Genomic DNA, 13,469 nt, shown 5'->3' on the forward strand with positions numbered 1-13,469 from the left:
CGAAGCCGGCGCTGAAAGCACTCAGCCGTTGGTAAATATCGCCCACGGAGAACATCGAAGATCCGAGTTTAGATGGATTACGTTCCTGCAGATGATTAGCAAGTAGAAATGGAAGTGGAAGACTGGAATACGAACAGTCTCTAACCTGAGCATGGCGTGTACGGGAGTTAGAACGGAGTTGATACTCGGCCCAAGGATAGTGCTTTTGCCCTTGACCGCCATCCTCCTCCGGAGGTTCATAATTGGGCGCATAGCTTTCCCCTTGGGCAACAGCCTGATACGACTGTAACCCAATCGTCTGGAATCAAGGACTCGTGTCGCCTGATCCAGCTTCACCTCCTCGAACATGTTTGTACGGAGGGTCGCCATCGCAGGCTCCGCCACGAATCGCCAGACATCGTGTCGAAAGAAAAAAAGACGGTAGCGATGGGAACTCGACTCGGTGATGTAGAAGTTACTGCGCAATAGGGGTATCAAGAGTGAATCAAAAACATAGTATAAAAATTCGTTCAGTATCTCCAGTCGTTTCATCATGTCTGTTTGACTAGTCTTCTGGCCCTTTAGACCAGGTGGTGCCAGCCATTGCATGCTGGTCACCTGCGTAAGTCAGCAGAGGTTCCTCAATGAGACTTGGAACTGCCTACCTTCACTCCGTGTATAAGCTCGCAGAGTGTCATGCTCTCGAATCTTCGCATCCTGATAAAATGGTCCACCCTTTTCAGAATTGTGTTTTTGTTGTGTATCTGGTCTTCACCGAGCCCCCAAAATTCGCTGGGAATGATCTTGGCCAGGACAGCCTGACAAAATGCGGACACGTGGGCTGCTGGAGTCGCTAATTCAGTCACTGCATCGAACTTTATCCCCGGAACGGACGGCGCTGGTTGATGTGGCCTGTAGCGGCTCTGTGTTGTAGCACAAGAAAGGGCGGAAGACGCCGTCAGTTTAATATTCCGTTCTGGTGCTTGCGAAGCCGGAAACCTCTGAGGCTGTTTCAACGTCTTCTTAAACGAAGGGGTTCGAGGCTTGAAATCAATGGCAGATGGACAGTAATGCCGCAATAGCTCGGCGTAAGCGCAGCGGCCATGGAGCAGTTGCAACCGCTCGACAAGTCGTTTGGCATCTCCCCGAAGTCTCTTGGGAAGTCGCAACTTCTGTTTCTCGGATAACGATGAGATTTCCTCCTCACGGAGGGTGTAATCTGCAAATTTCTGAGACGTTGTGGAACGGTCGACGCTCGAGGTAAAGGCGTTGTGTAGACCAAACTGTCGAGGGAAAATGTACATCATGACCTTGAGCGTGTTCCGCTCATTGGCTTGAGCGATTGTCGACTTTTCTTCCTCCGACGTCTGATTTGAACAAGGAATGGAAGGGCAACGGCTCAACACGTCTGTGGTACAAAATTAGTATGAGTTCGTGATACAGCTGATGAGTAGCTTACGTATGTGTCTGAGGCCATATTGGACAGTGCCCTTGGCAGTAAGTGCAGCTCTGGCGTACAGCATACGATTCCTTACAAACGTGATTTCAGAAGGAAGCTGTTCATGAACTGCATCTACAGGCTTATGACCTCGTCTCGGAGGATTCATCTTGTTTTGGTCCGTAACCACTGACAAGCCTGTCTCCGACAAGGGGATACCACTCAATTGATACAGATTACCGACGCCAGCCTTCACGGGAAGAAATATGGTCGTATCAATGAGCAGATCAATCATGATCTGCTCACCAGATTTGCCAAGAATCATGAGGATCTGCGGCCACGGGGTGTCCTTGAGAGCCCGAACATGGTGATTCGGGTAGACAGAAGCGAGCCCCGGAATCAGCCCGACACTGTTTTGACCATTCGCATTGGCGACATTCTGAGCGCGTCGCCTGAAGCCATCGCACAGGAGGTGTTTCGGCCAAGCTGCATGAGGCTGTGTCCTGGAGAACAGTTGCCAGATGACGAAGTCAACTATCTGCATTTGCTAGTTAGTCCGAGATGCAACGTTGCCAAGTTGACAGACGGTACCTCTGATTGTGAGGAAGCAGCACTGGCTAGATCTCCCGAAGCCGATAACACAGACTCGTCAGCCTTTTGCGAGAAAGACCTCCACTGCTCCCATCGAGAATCAGCCTGAGCTTGGGGTAGATGATGTAGGCAGACCAGGGTCGTGTCTAGTAACAAAGACACCTCCGGTATCCATTGGTGGCCTTCCTTGCTTGACTGTGCATCGTCCTTCCCTAGCGAGGCAATCTTTTTGCGACGAAGCCTCGAAGAGCCTGGCAGCTTTGAAAGTAGGTATTCGCGGAGCGTCTGGACACTCTCGTAATACTGCTCCAGTACGGAATGTTTGATATGACTCTCAACCCGATCCGCCTTGGCCCTCTTGCATTCCAGATGCCTCTCGCCTAGTTCCTCGAGCGTCCGTGCTTTTCTTTTGCGTGCCATTGCAGCTGTAAGATCTCATCCCATCGTCAACATCCGTTTAGACGCGTAGCTTCTCCCCTGTCATCGACGTTGTCGCTCATTGAGGAACCGGGTCTGAGAGAGGCTCAATTCAGCACTATATGTGCTGAGAAGCCGAGAGGCATGCGCTAGAACATGTCCTTGCATGCGGGCATGCAGGCCATCTTCCAGGGAAACGCTGAGTAGTCAAATGGCGGCGGGGGCAAGGCCGAGGGTTGAATAAGGGGTGGCGATGTCGTTGAACGAGGTTGACAAGCGTGATGGCCCAGCGCGTCTTGCAGAGCAAAAGAAAACAACAGATTCGCGCACGGTACGTATCGCACCTGAACGGTCAATACGGTACGTGCTGATTGGCGGGTGTTGCTAATGGATGGGCTGGTGGTGGCTGGCCTAGACGCACATACCCCAATGGACGACGGTGCACGTCCAGTGATCTGCCGAACACGGGCGGCATCTCTAAACGGTGGCTTGGTGGCTCTGGCACTCGATCCTCACCAACGCTCGAATCATCAAGGGGCATCGCAAGGCCATGGACGACGCTAAGGCACCCCAGTTCATGCTTGTGGTGGCTCTGTCGAAGACGAGAGGCGGGTTTGGTGGTCGTGGGGAGGATCCACCACCTCGGCGGAATGGACTGGCCGAGGCTGGACAACACATATCTACAAGGATTTACGGGGACCACTTGGGGCGTGATCCTGCAAGGTGGGAATACCGTACTTGCCTCGAGTGCTACCATGATGGCTGCTATAGTGTTGACTGTCGCCTTGGTGGTTCTGCGCTAGGTGTACTTGCTACGTGATATACTTGCGCTACCCTACGCTAATTAGATATGTATCGTCACCTGCTAGCCCCCTCGGACTGGACTGGGCCGGGCTGAGCTTGATGCAAGGGCGGGCGGAAATGCGGACGGCGGCGGGCTGTGGGATGAGAGCTGCCCTGCGGTGCTACGTTATACCATACTCTGTCCAATAAGTCCTTGATCGCGAACGCCTAGGGGAAAGGGTTCCCAGTCGACGAAAGAAGGGGGATTCGACATAGGTTGCAGCAATGTGGGAGTCTAAAGAAACCCACCCGTCCACTTTGTTGTTGCTGGCTGGTGGGCAACGAGTTGCGCTGTCCCTCAAAACACATGGCGAAAGAGAGAAAACGTGGCTTGGCTGTGTGGTACATACAATCTCATTCTCAAGGTTTGCTCAAGCCTTCTGGATCTGACTAAGCTAGAGAGGCGCCTTCCCTCGTCTCCGAGATGATCCTACTGGAGGGGGAAGCTAGAGCGGGAGCTGCAACGATAACTGCGTCATCCATCCAGTGAATGCCTCACATCATAGTAGCACGTCTTAAGGTGAGCACAGACTCGGAAGTCGCATTAGCGGAACTTGCCTGCTGAATACTCTAGGCCGGGAAACCCTGAACACGAGACGCGTCTGTCCCAACCACTGCGTAAGCATGCAGCTGTGATGCAGCAGTCATTGACACTTATCAATGGTCGTTTCCCCCACCGTCATGACAGGTAGCCGCTTGAGATTGGGAAACGAGGACGGGCATCGCGTCCCAAAACAGTTTCGGCACCGAAACATGTTTTTAACCTCTTACGATAACCAAGAGCAGCATGCACTCGGGCCAATTGGCGAGTCAACAACAGTGACGGGCAAACCAGCGCCGTTGGGCGTTGGGCATTGAGATGCTGCGCATGGGAACCTTGAAGTCATCCTGCTGCTTCTGGAGGGTGAATTGGCTCTCTCGGGTGTTCCAACCTGGCTGGCACCGAGGGCTTGGCGTCGAATGCAACCTTAAACCATGGATGGCTAGGTATAGGTAGATGGGTAACCCATAGAATGTCGGCCTCGATCCCGACTTTGGACGGTTTCGGGGCAGGATGCTTTCCCATGCATGCACGCTCGCTCTCCGGCACCGGCACCGACTCGGATGGAATACGAATACCGATTGACGTGCACATATGCCGCATGTCAGCTTATTTAGCCTCGACAGCGGTCAGTGGTTTTGATACCCGATGATGTGTGGTGAGGCGTTTGGCGAGGGGTTGGTTCCCAGCACGGAAGCTTGGCCCTCGTGGAATGCATGCGAGCTTGCCAACATTTTGCAACTCTGGCGACTGTGACAGCGGTCTTCAACCGGCCCCAAAACACCGTCACGCTCGATGCCATCGACGTCGCAAAAGAACGGCCCTGGGTCTCGGTCAACGCCCACAGAAAAGGCATGGCCGGTTGGCGGTGACATATCTCCCATTGTTATGTGGCCGTGCGCCCCGGCACTCGAAGCCTCGGCCTTTCTCTTTCGAGCCTTTCTTCTCGCCTTGAGAGTACCTAGGAAGGTGGAGGGAGAAGCCTGAGGTATTAGTACGGGGAGGCTTACTGCACTTTTGCCTTGTGCAACCAACGTCTACGAGTCTCTCTGTCTGCCGTAAGACCTTCCTAAGACGGCACCAAGCGAGGACACAGTCTTGACTTTTCTTCTTCTTCCTCTCTCCTTTTCTGCGGAGTATCGATATAATTCCCTGGGTACTAAAACGAGGTGTCATCCAGGAACCCCCCCCCCCCCCCCCCCCCCCCGGCTAGCAGATGCATCCTGACTCACACTGAATAAAATTGGGGGGTGAAAAGTGGGAGTGAAGGAAACGGGAACAAGCGCCTGCCAATGACAGCGACTGGAGATCGAGATACAAACTGCCTTGGGACTTGGGGGTGGAGTGTGCTTTGTTTGTTTGTCTGGGGTCTCTCCGAAGAAAACAACCTGGTCCATGCCATGATGTTTTCTTTCCACGGTCCAAACACTTCAATGGAGGTGAGCAATGAAAGGCGAACGAGTCGCAAATTGACGACCGGCCAACCTGCTAAAACGTGTTTTGGTGTGTTTTGCTGTTGCAACTCAGGAAAGTAGTAGAGGTAATTAGAGCGCGACAGGGCAAGGTTGCACAAGCAGCCTTTCCTTTCCTTTGCCTGGTACGGATACCGGGCACATCTTGATCTTGATTGGGTTTTCTCAAGATGGACGACCGGCCGTTAAACTCAATCTCCCGCGCGCCCTTTGTGTGTCGGCTGTGCCTGGATTCGCTGCTCCGGAAGAGGGAAAGAACCTTGGCTATACGGATACCTTTACGATGCTGGCCACTAGACCAGGCAGGCAAGCTTGCTTGCTTGCTCCGAGCGTCCGGGCAGACCTGCCAAACCGAATCCAGCACCTGCCGTCATCCCCTCCCCTCTCACACACATTCTCTTCTGTCATCCCGTCCTGTCTCCTTGCTACTACAGTGCATATAGTACGCTGTAGGTTTTTTTGTTTTTTATTTCTCCTACCAAGCTGCCCGCTAGTCCGTGTCCCGCAGGTATCTGTACTTTGCACACGACACCGCACTGGCTCCCCTTCTCACCCCCCGTCTTTTGCTCAGCTGTCATCCAGACCGAATCGTGCCCATCTTGACCGATTGGACGAGACCCTCAACTTCGCAATTACGGTCCCACTTGCCGTCTCAGCTCACCATCGATCACGGCCTGCCTGCATATTCATTCGCACTTGCCCTCGGGTGGCTGATGAATTTCCCAAAAGCCATAATATTCCCCTCCTTCCTCTGGCTTGTTCCGATAGGTGCTCTGGAAGGAGCTGCGGGTTGTCCCGTACTTTCCCCTCCAATTTTGCTCTCCTTCCTCAGCCAAGTATCTACCGTACTGGTCTGTGGTAGCGTAGACCACCGCGCCATTTCTCCGCACCCGAGCCCACCCCCCCTTCCACTTCTCCCTCCTCAAGTTATTTTCTCGAGGTAGGAGCTCCTCGACCAATCCATAATAACTATTTCCTCTTCTATCAGCGCTACGTCCACACCTTCTCCGACGGTGCACACCTCCACCCTCCTCTCTGTCTCTCCATCTGCTCCTCGTCTCACTGAGGTATTCTCTCCTCTCCCGCTTCGCACTTACGCCGTCACCTTTGATTATTGTCTTTTGTTATTTTAGTTTTGGGCTTTTCACCTCTCCAACCCTCGCTCTTGCCATCCCATCTCATTACGTCCGATTCTCAAACAACGATCCCGAAAACACAAATTACCCACGGGCAACTTGGAAAACAACAAGGACCTTCAAATCTTATTGGTCTCGACTCCGGCAAAGATATCCAATCCCCGTAAAAATCCCCCCACAGAGCAGCAATCGCATCACGGCTATCCTGCGGCGCCCACCCATCCATGCATTAAGATTTGCTGTCGATAGGTCCTAGACACTGCCAACGCTTGCCAACCGGGGACTGCCAGTCGCCTCTCCAAGCGTCGCTGCCCACTCAGCTTGCAGGCCAACACATCAATGCTTCCCAACCCAAACATCCCACACAGCCTGCATGGGTCTCTGGAATTCTTGACGAGCCAGTCCACCCGACACGCCTGACTGATGTTCAGGCCACAATGGAATTTGGCAGTCCAGATGAGGAGGACCGCCTGGCCTCTGCGCTCAGTGTGCAGCGCCAGGTCCATCTCCAGCAACACCAACCGCAACCTCTGGCTTCTCCTCCCCATTACGCACACCAACTCCATCGCCAGCCCAACTTTGACTCGAATTACGACTACCACGAAGCCGACTTCGACCCCGACTCCGATCCCAATCCCTACCACCGCCGATCCGGCTCATCGTCCCACCAATCTCATCGCCACTATCTCCCTGGCAGCCCCGTAACGAACGCCTTCGTCCGCGAGAACTTGGATGCCTCTACCGCCCACACGGCTGGGGCTTTCGCCGCCGCTGGTCATGCTCACGATCTTGTGAACCCGGATGATTTCTATCGAAGCTATCGAGGCGTGCAGTCGTCGAGTCATCACCATCGAACCTCCTCTTCCGATACCGACTACATGGCAACCTCCGTATCTCGAACCCGCGACAATCCGTCCATGCGGCCAAATAGCAATGGCAAAGATCCAAAGCACCCGCCGGCACCAGCAGGCCGTACGGGCCTGCGTCCCTCGCAGCGATCTGCCTCTGCCCCGGTTGAACCCCCTGTCGGCGCGCCAAGGACGAACACAAACCGCAAGCCGAGTGTCAAGGACTTGACCAAGAGATTTGATCAGCAGAATCCAGCGCCTGCCATGCCCCGAATACCGGTGCGAGGCGTGCCGATACGGTCGAATAGAGCTGCGACAAGTGCCGACAAAATAACACCTAGTGGGAGCGGGTCAACACCATACTCTACACTGAGAACTTCGGTGACCCGTGAACTGACATCTGACTCGAGCAGAGGCTCAGCTTCTCGAACACAACGAACGAAATTCGTTCCGGAAGACCAACTATCCAACAATTCCCAGTCCTTCGCCAGCCGGATTTCAAAGCCGCGGAACTCGGGTTCGATCACGAGCAATGCACATGCGTCAAAATCTTTGACAAACCTTCATCACAAATCCCCATCCTTGCCGCCCACCTCCCCCCCACCGCCCAGCTTGCTTTTTGGCGAAATTCTTCCGGGTCAGCGAGATACTTCCATGGTCGGATTCGGGATCGAGGGCTCGGGCCCAAGACCGCGGCGGACGTCAGAGTCAAGTCTCCACGTCAGGCTCCATCAGCGGACGAAATCTGACCCTGATCTCGCCGAGCCGGAGTCTCCAACTGATTGGTACCGCGCTGAGAAGACAAAGCCGAATGATGCGATGGGTCGTTCGGTCCCCGCCGCAAGAGGTCATGTTCGAGCACATAGTGATGTGGCTGCCTCAAAGGCAGGGGCGCCGACGGCGAGAAAAGCACTTGTGCCGCGGCCGATGTCAGAGCTTGAGCTACCCGATCGAGCTGCGTCGCCCACATCGCGTCTCCCTGTCTCTGTCCGAAAGCTCGCCACGCCCAGCGACTCAACGAGTCCGCCTACCACACGAGAAAGCTCCAGAGCCAATTCCCCATCCACGTTCAAGCGTCCTCCGCCAGCAGGCAAAACAAGCCGTACGACCACCCCCGTCACCCGTGCCAAAACGCCCACTATGCGAGCCAAGACACCCACGCAACCCACGCCAGGACGCAAGGCTGCACCCAGAGGTCTCATCACTCCAAAAAATAACACACGTCTTACTGCATATGTAGCAGCACCCCCTCCAAAGCTTTCGCCTCCTCTGCGCAGCTCTCGACCTCGACAATCTGTCTCGACGGCAACCACGGCAAGTTCGCGCATGAAGGCTATTGATAGGGCCAGATCGCCACACAAGAGTGTGCCCAGGCAATCCTCCAAGCCTGAGGAATCGACTCGAAGACGGAAGCTCTCTATCGGACCCATCGACTTCGAACAGAGACGTGAACACATCAGACTGGCGTATACTAAGTCTATCCGCGACAGTCAGGTGCGAGATGCGAGACAGGCGGCTGCAAGGCGCAAAAGAGACCAGGAAGCCACAGCCACCAACGATAAGAAAGGTATTCCCCCGGTGCCACAAATCAAATCCGCATCCCCTTCAGTGGACCAAAGTGAAACGTTCGAGAAACCAAACGAGGCCAGTCCCAACGAACCGGAATCGTCGGCGGAACCTACGTCACCCGAACAACCGCCTCAGCCACTCACAATCTCAACGGCGCTGCCACCCATCGTCTCCCTCTCTCCGCCCCAAGCGCAAGTCTCTGATTCTCCCACCTTGGGCATTCCAGGCAGCTTTCCGGAATTGAGTCCTTCCGACGACCGAGAGCATGTTCCACAATCCGCGATTTCGGCTACATCGGAAACGACAGAGTTCGATAATGAACCGCAAGAGCTCCCACCCGTGCAGCTTGAGTCCTCGCAAGCTCCGACTGGCCTCGGGCTAACGATCCCGCAACCCGACGGGAACCACGAGCAGGCTGAGATAGAGGAAGTGCGACGGACGCCGACGCCAGAGAGGATCGATATCGAGGAGCTGCAACCGTCGCCAGCGCGGGAGGAGACGAACACTGAGACACCGGATGAGCAGCCCACACCAGAGAAGGCCGAATACCAATACCCGTTCGAGGATGAGCCTGCCGGCGATGACCTGGTGTCGATCAAGGTCGCGTTGGATTCAGCATCTCTCCAGCAATCGCCCGAGCCGACACCGACCAGGAGCGAGTTCGAAAACCCATGCATTCCTGGCGCCTTCGCCGGGTCTCCGCCAATCTCTGAGGAATATGAACCCGTTCCTTTCTCGAGCCCTTCGTACGAAACGACGGTTAAGATTATCCGGCGGGAGTCCGAGTATGATTCTCCGCGACAAGACACCATTCCTTTCCCAAGAATGGAGTCCTACGATGACTTTGATGATCGGAGCCAAATTGGTGATATGGATGGTTCCGTCTGCGATGCATCTTACTTTCACCACCATACAGAGAAGGACGTGGACACAGTATCTAGCGACATTCTCGAAAAGCCTGACGACTTTTACAACGACCGCCATAAAGATAACGATTCGTCTCAGCGAGCATCTACATGCGAGTCCTCCGACGCGCAAGATGACCCCCATAAGACGAGTCTCGAGAGCCAGCAAACTCCGGATACATCCCACAGTTTGATGGTTCCATCCATGCATGCAGCAGTTAACCGGTCAAGTCAGCAATCCGCGTGGACGGACTTCTCTGTTGACAGCAACGAGCCCTCCGACCACAGAAACTCTACTCCGGACGACGACCTACCTCTACCGAAGCCACCGTACGCGTCCGACCTCACGTACGGATCCGGCTCTAGCAGAGATTCGTCCGCACGGCAAAGCGAACACTACAGCCCCGATTTCAGCCCGTTGGATACAAGAGCCGCCCTGCTGCCCAGTCGCGGAACCGTTCACCAACTGCCGGAGTTGGACACTGGAGAAGGCTTCTCGATCCCTTACCTCGAGAGCAAGCAGCCAATAGCGATGCCAGGCCAAGTGCCACGTCCAGACCACGAGCCTCCGCCAGTACCTGCTTCCAAGTCGAGGTCACTACATGAGGGCCGGCGGACGGCAGCTAGCAGCTACTACGCCGAAACCCTCCACGGAAGTACCATAACGGGGTCCTCTCGGCGCGAGAGCGAGGATATGTCGCGTCCCGTCTCCACCACTCAGTCAATCGACCACATGTCGATCGATATGAGGGAATATTCCCTTGGCGGTCAAACTCCGGTTGATTCTATCGCAACACCTGGTAGAGAGCAAGATGGACCAACAGGAAAAGAGAGACATCGCCTGGTGCAACGACGCAATGTGATCAGGGAACTCGTTGACACCGAGATGGTATTTGTCAGGGACATGAACATTGTGGAAGAGATCTACAAAGGAACCGCCGAAGCCTGTCCGCGATTGGACGACAAGACTATCAAGCTTGTCTTCAGAAACACGGATGAGATCATCAGCTTTCACACCGCATTCTGCGCACAGCTTAAGGAGGCTGTCTGTACGATATATGTGCCCCATGGACGCCGATCGCCTCTGCCAAAGGAGGGATCGATTGCTTCTGATCACACTGGAAACTCCTTGACCAACTCAGTAGCTCCTGAGTTGGGCGACGACAAGGACAGAGCCACGTCTATTGGGCCACTCTTCAAGAGGAACATTGAGCAAATGAGAGTGGCTCATGAAGGGTTCCTCAGAAACAGTGACCACGCAGCCAAGCGCCTGATTCAGATCCAGCAAGACCCTACCGTGAAGGTCTGGCTAAATGAGTGCAACGAGGTGGCCAAGGACCTTACGGCAGCGTGGGATCTTGATTCCCTACTCATCAAGCCTATGCAGCGAATTACGAAATACCCCAACCTCATCCAAGAGATTCTGCGACATACTCCGGAAGATCATCCGGACCGAGCTGAGCTGATCTCAGCCAAGGAAACCCTGGAGCTGGCGATTATCGAGATCAACAAGACGAAGAAGAACTTTGAGCTTGTTGGTCAAATTGTTGGCCGGAAGAGGAAGGAGTCTGATGTGAAAGCTGGGTTTGCTCGAGCCTTTGGTAAGCGGGTTGACAAGCTTCAGGCTGCAAGTTCGAAGATACCTGAAGATGCCGTATATGCCAAGCTGCACGAGAAGTTTGGTGACGACTACCTTCGACTCCAAGTTGTGCTCAGAGACGTCGAGTTCTATACTCGACAGGTCAGCGCCTACGTTCACGAGTTCCTTCAGTACCTGTCCGCCATGGAGCTGGTCATGCGACTTCAACCGGGCAGTTATCCAGAACTAGAGAGTAAATGGGTGCAATTCAATGTCTCGATGAGGGACATCGAGAAGATTGCCCTGGAAGACCATGTGAGTACCCTGCGGCAGAAGATGTGCTCTACCTGCTAACACGCAAGAAGCTTCAACAGGTTCGGAAGCATGTGATCGAGCCCTTTGAGCACGTCATCAAGGCTTATGGGAATCCCTCGCTCGCGATGAAGAAGCGAGCAAAGCGGCGGCTCGACTATGAAAGAGCAGAGCAACTCAAAAAAGGCGGAAAGACACCAGACCCCAGGCTCAAGGAGCTGGTGGAGCAATACGACGCTCTCAATGAAACTCTGAAGAAGGAGTTACCGCAGCTGTCTGCCTTGACAGAGAGGATTGGTAACATCTGTCTTGGTAACTTTGTCAACATCCAAGCAAACTGGTACAACATTTGGGTGGAGAAGGTGAAGAAGGTCACGGGAGAGATAGGGCCACCGCAAGATATCCCCGACATTGTGTCCACGTTCCAGCGGGATTATAAATACGCACAGGAGCTGTTCACGAATATTGGGATCTTGAACCCAGCATACAAGGGCAGAACATCACAGTCAACAACAGCCAGCACAGAGGATCTTACGTCCAAGCACCGCCCTCGACCTGTTGAGATCTCTTCCCCCCGCGGCAGGGGTTTGTCTGTTAATGGCGACCACGCTCCCATATTACCGACGCCAGACTTTGCCAAGCGCCACAGCGGCCAATTCACTCTCTCCCCCAGCACAGCGCCCCTTAGTCCTCACCAATTCTACTACCGGGACTATTACGCTGGTGCAGCTGTGCAACGACCATCGGTTACCGCATCACCAGTCACAGGAGATCAATCGCCTGTACCGCGGGCAAATTTCCCTCCGTCATCTACCCGACCTGGCACAGGCCAAAGTTACAATACAAATGGTCTACCGAGACAGAGTTCAGAATCAACAGCAAATAACAGGAGAGACTCAAACCCAAGCCACCAATCTGGCAGCGAATCGCGAAGGTTCTCAGGTCTATTCCACTCTGCTCTTCCGATGCCAGATGGCGTGGAAGAAAGCCAGAGGTCCTCGCGAGCATCTTCACGTGAGCGTACACCAGCTGGAAACGGATATAACGTGCTTTGGCTGGCGGCATCACTCTTCGAGTTCAACATTGAAACAACAAAGCATGAGGCTGGGTACCCGTACCTCACGTACCAGGCCGGCGAGGTAAGTCCTTGACATGCCCTCTGCTGTGGCTCAACAAGAAGCCTAACTGACCATCTAACTAGATTTTTGATGTCATTGCCGAAAAGGGCGAGCTATGGCTTGCCAAAAACCAAGACGACCCTGATGACCAAGTTGGTTGGATTTGGTCCAAGCACTTTGCAAAACTGGCTGATTCATAGAGCCCTTGCCCACGCGATCGCATAGCCAGCGTTTTCAAAAGTATTCGAGACGATTTATTTCTTTTATCCATGGGCAAGCCAACGTCTGTGTGCAGTCAGGCACATGTACGCTGACAAAAGCTTGTGAGCTTAAAAGGCTACTGAGCTGGGGGTTTGTTCATCCCCGCAGCATGTATTATTGATGACAGGGAAAAGAGGCTCGGCCAACGAATTCATTTCTCATTGCAGGGAAGGATGGTGAGACTCGGACCAAGTCAGTGGTGGACACGCACCACTCCAAACGTGTACACTTGTTTCCTGCCTTTACTTTTTGTTGTCTTCTTCCTTTTGTCGCTTCTTTTTGTGCTCAAGATGGAAACGAGAGATGGCGTTTGATGGAGGCAATATAACGAGGCCTTGACGGATGGAACGCAATCATGCCAGCCGATACAAGACATCGACAGCAGCTTCTCACAGAGAAGGAGAGAAGTTCAGCAATGAAACCTTTGGGGAGCGTTCCGAGCGTTGTTCGTTAAGCCCGT

The 13,469-nt window shown here is 54.0% G+C and overlaps 3 protein-coding genes across 3 annotated transcripts; all 3 read left to right on the forward strand.

The window, feature by feature from the left end:
* Nucleotides 1-5,027: 5,027 nt before the first annotated feature.
* Nucleotides 5,028-5,510, forward strand: LY79DRAFT_5416 (uncharacterized protein). The gene has a single exon (XM_060556944.1). It carries the CDS (start codon nt 5,102-5,104, stop codon nt 5,342-5,344), a length of 243 nt encoding a protein of 80 aa, XP_060420556.1. The 5' UTR covers nt 5,028-5,101; the 3' UTR covers nt 5,345-5,510.
* Nucleotides 5,511-6,854: 1,344 nt separating this feature from the next.
* On the forward strand, nt 6,855-7,657 carry LY79DRAFT_664443 (uncharacterized protein; the record flags this gene model as incomplete). Its single annotated transcript, XM_060562887.1, has 2 exons — nt 6,855-7,544; nt 7,607-7,657. The coding sequence occupies 2 exons, from the start codon at nt 6,855-6,857 to the stop codon at nt 7,655-7,657; spliced, it is 741 nt and encodes a 246-aa protein (XP_060420557.1).
* Nucleotides 7,658-8,192: 535 nt separating this feature from the next.
* On the forward strand, nt 8,193-12,948 carry LY79DRAFT_503459 (RhoGEF domain-containing protein; the record flags this gene model as incomplete). The annotated part of the gene is made up of 3 exons (XM_060553397.1): nt 8,193-11,633; nt 11,684-12,769; nt 12,832-12,948. 3 exons carry the CDS (start codon nt 8,193-8,195, stop codon nt 12,946-12,948), a joined length of 4,644 nt encoding a protein of 1,547 aa, XP_060420558.1.
* Between the last annotated feature and the right edge of the window lie 521 nt (nt 12,949-13,469).

This window comes from Colletotrichum navitas (assembly GCF_030913465.1).
Source record: "Colletotrichum navitas strain CBS 125086 chromosome Unknown LY79scaffold_1, whole genome shotgun sequence".
Taxonomy (NCBI): domain Eukaryota; kingdom Fungi; phylum Ascomycota; class Sordariomycetes; order Glomerellales; family Glomerellaceae; genus Colletotrichum; species Colletotrichum navitas.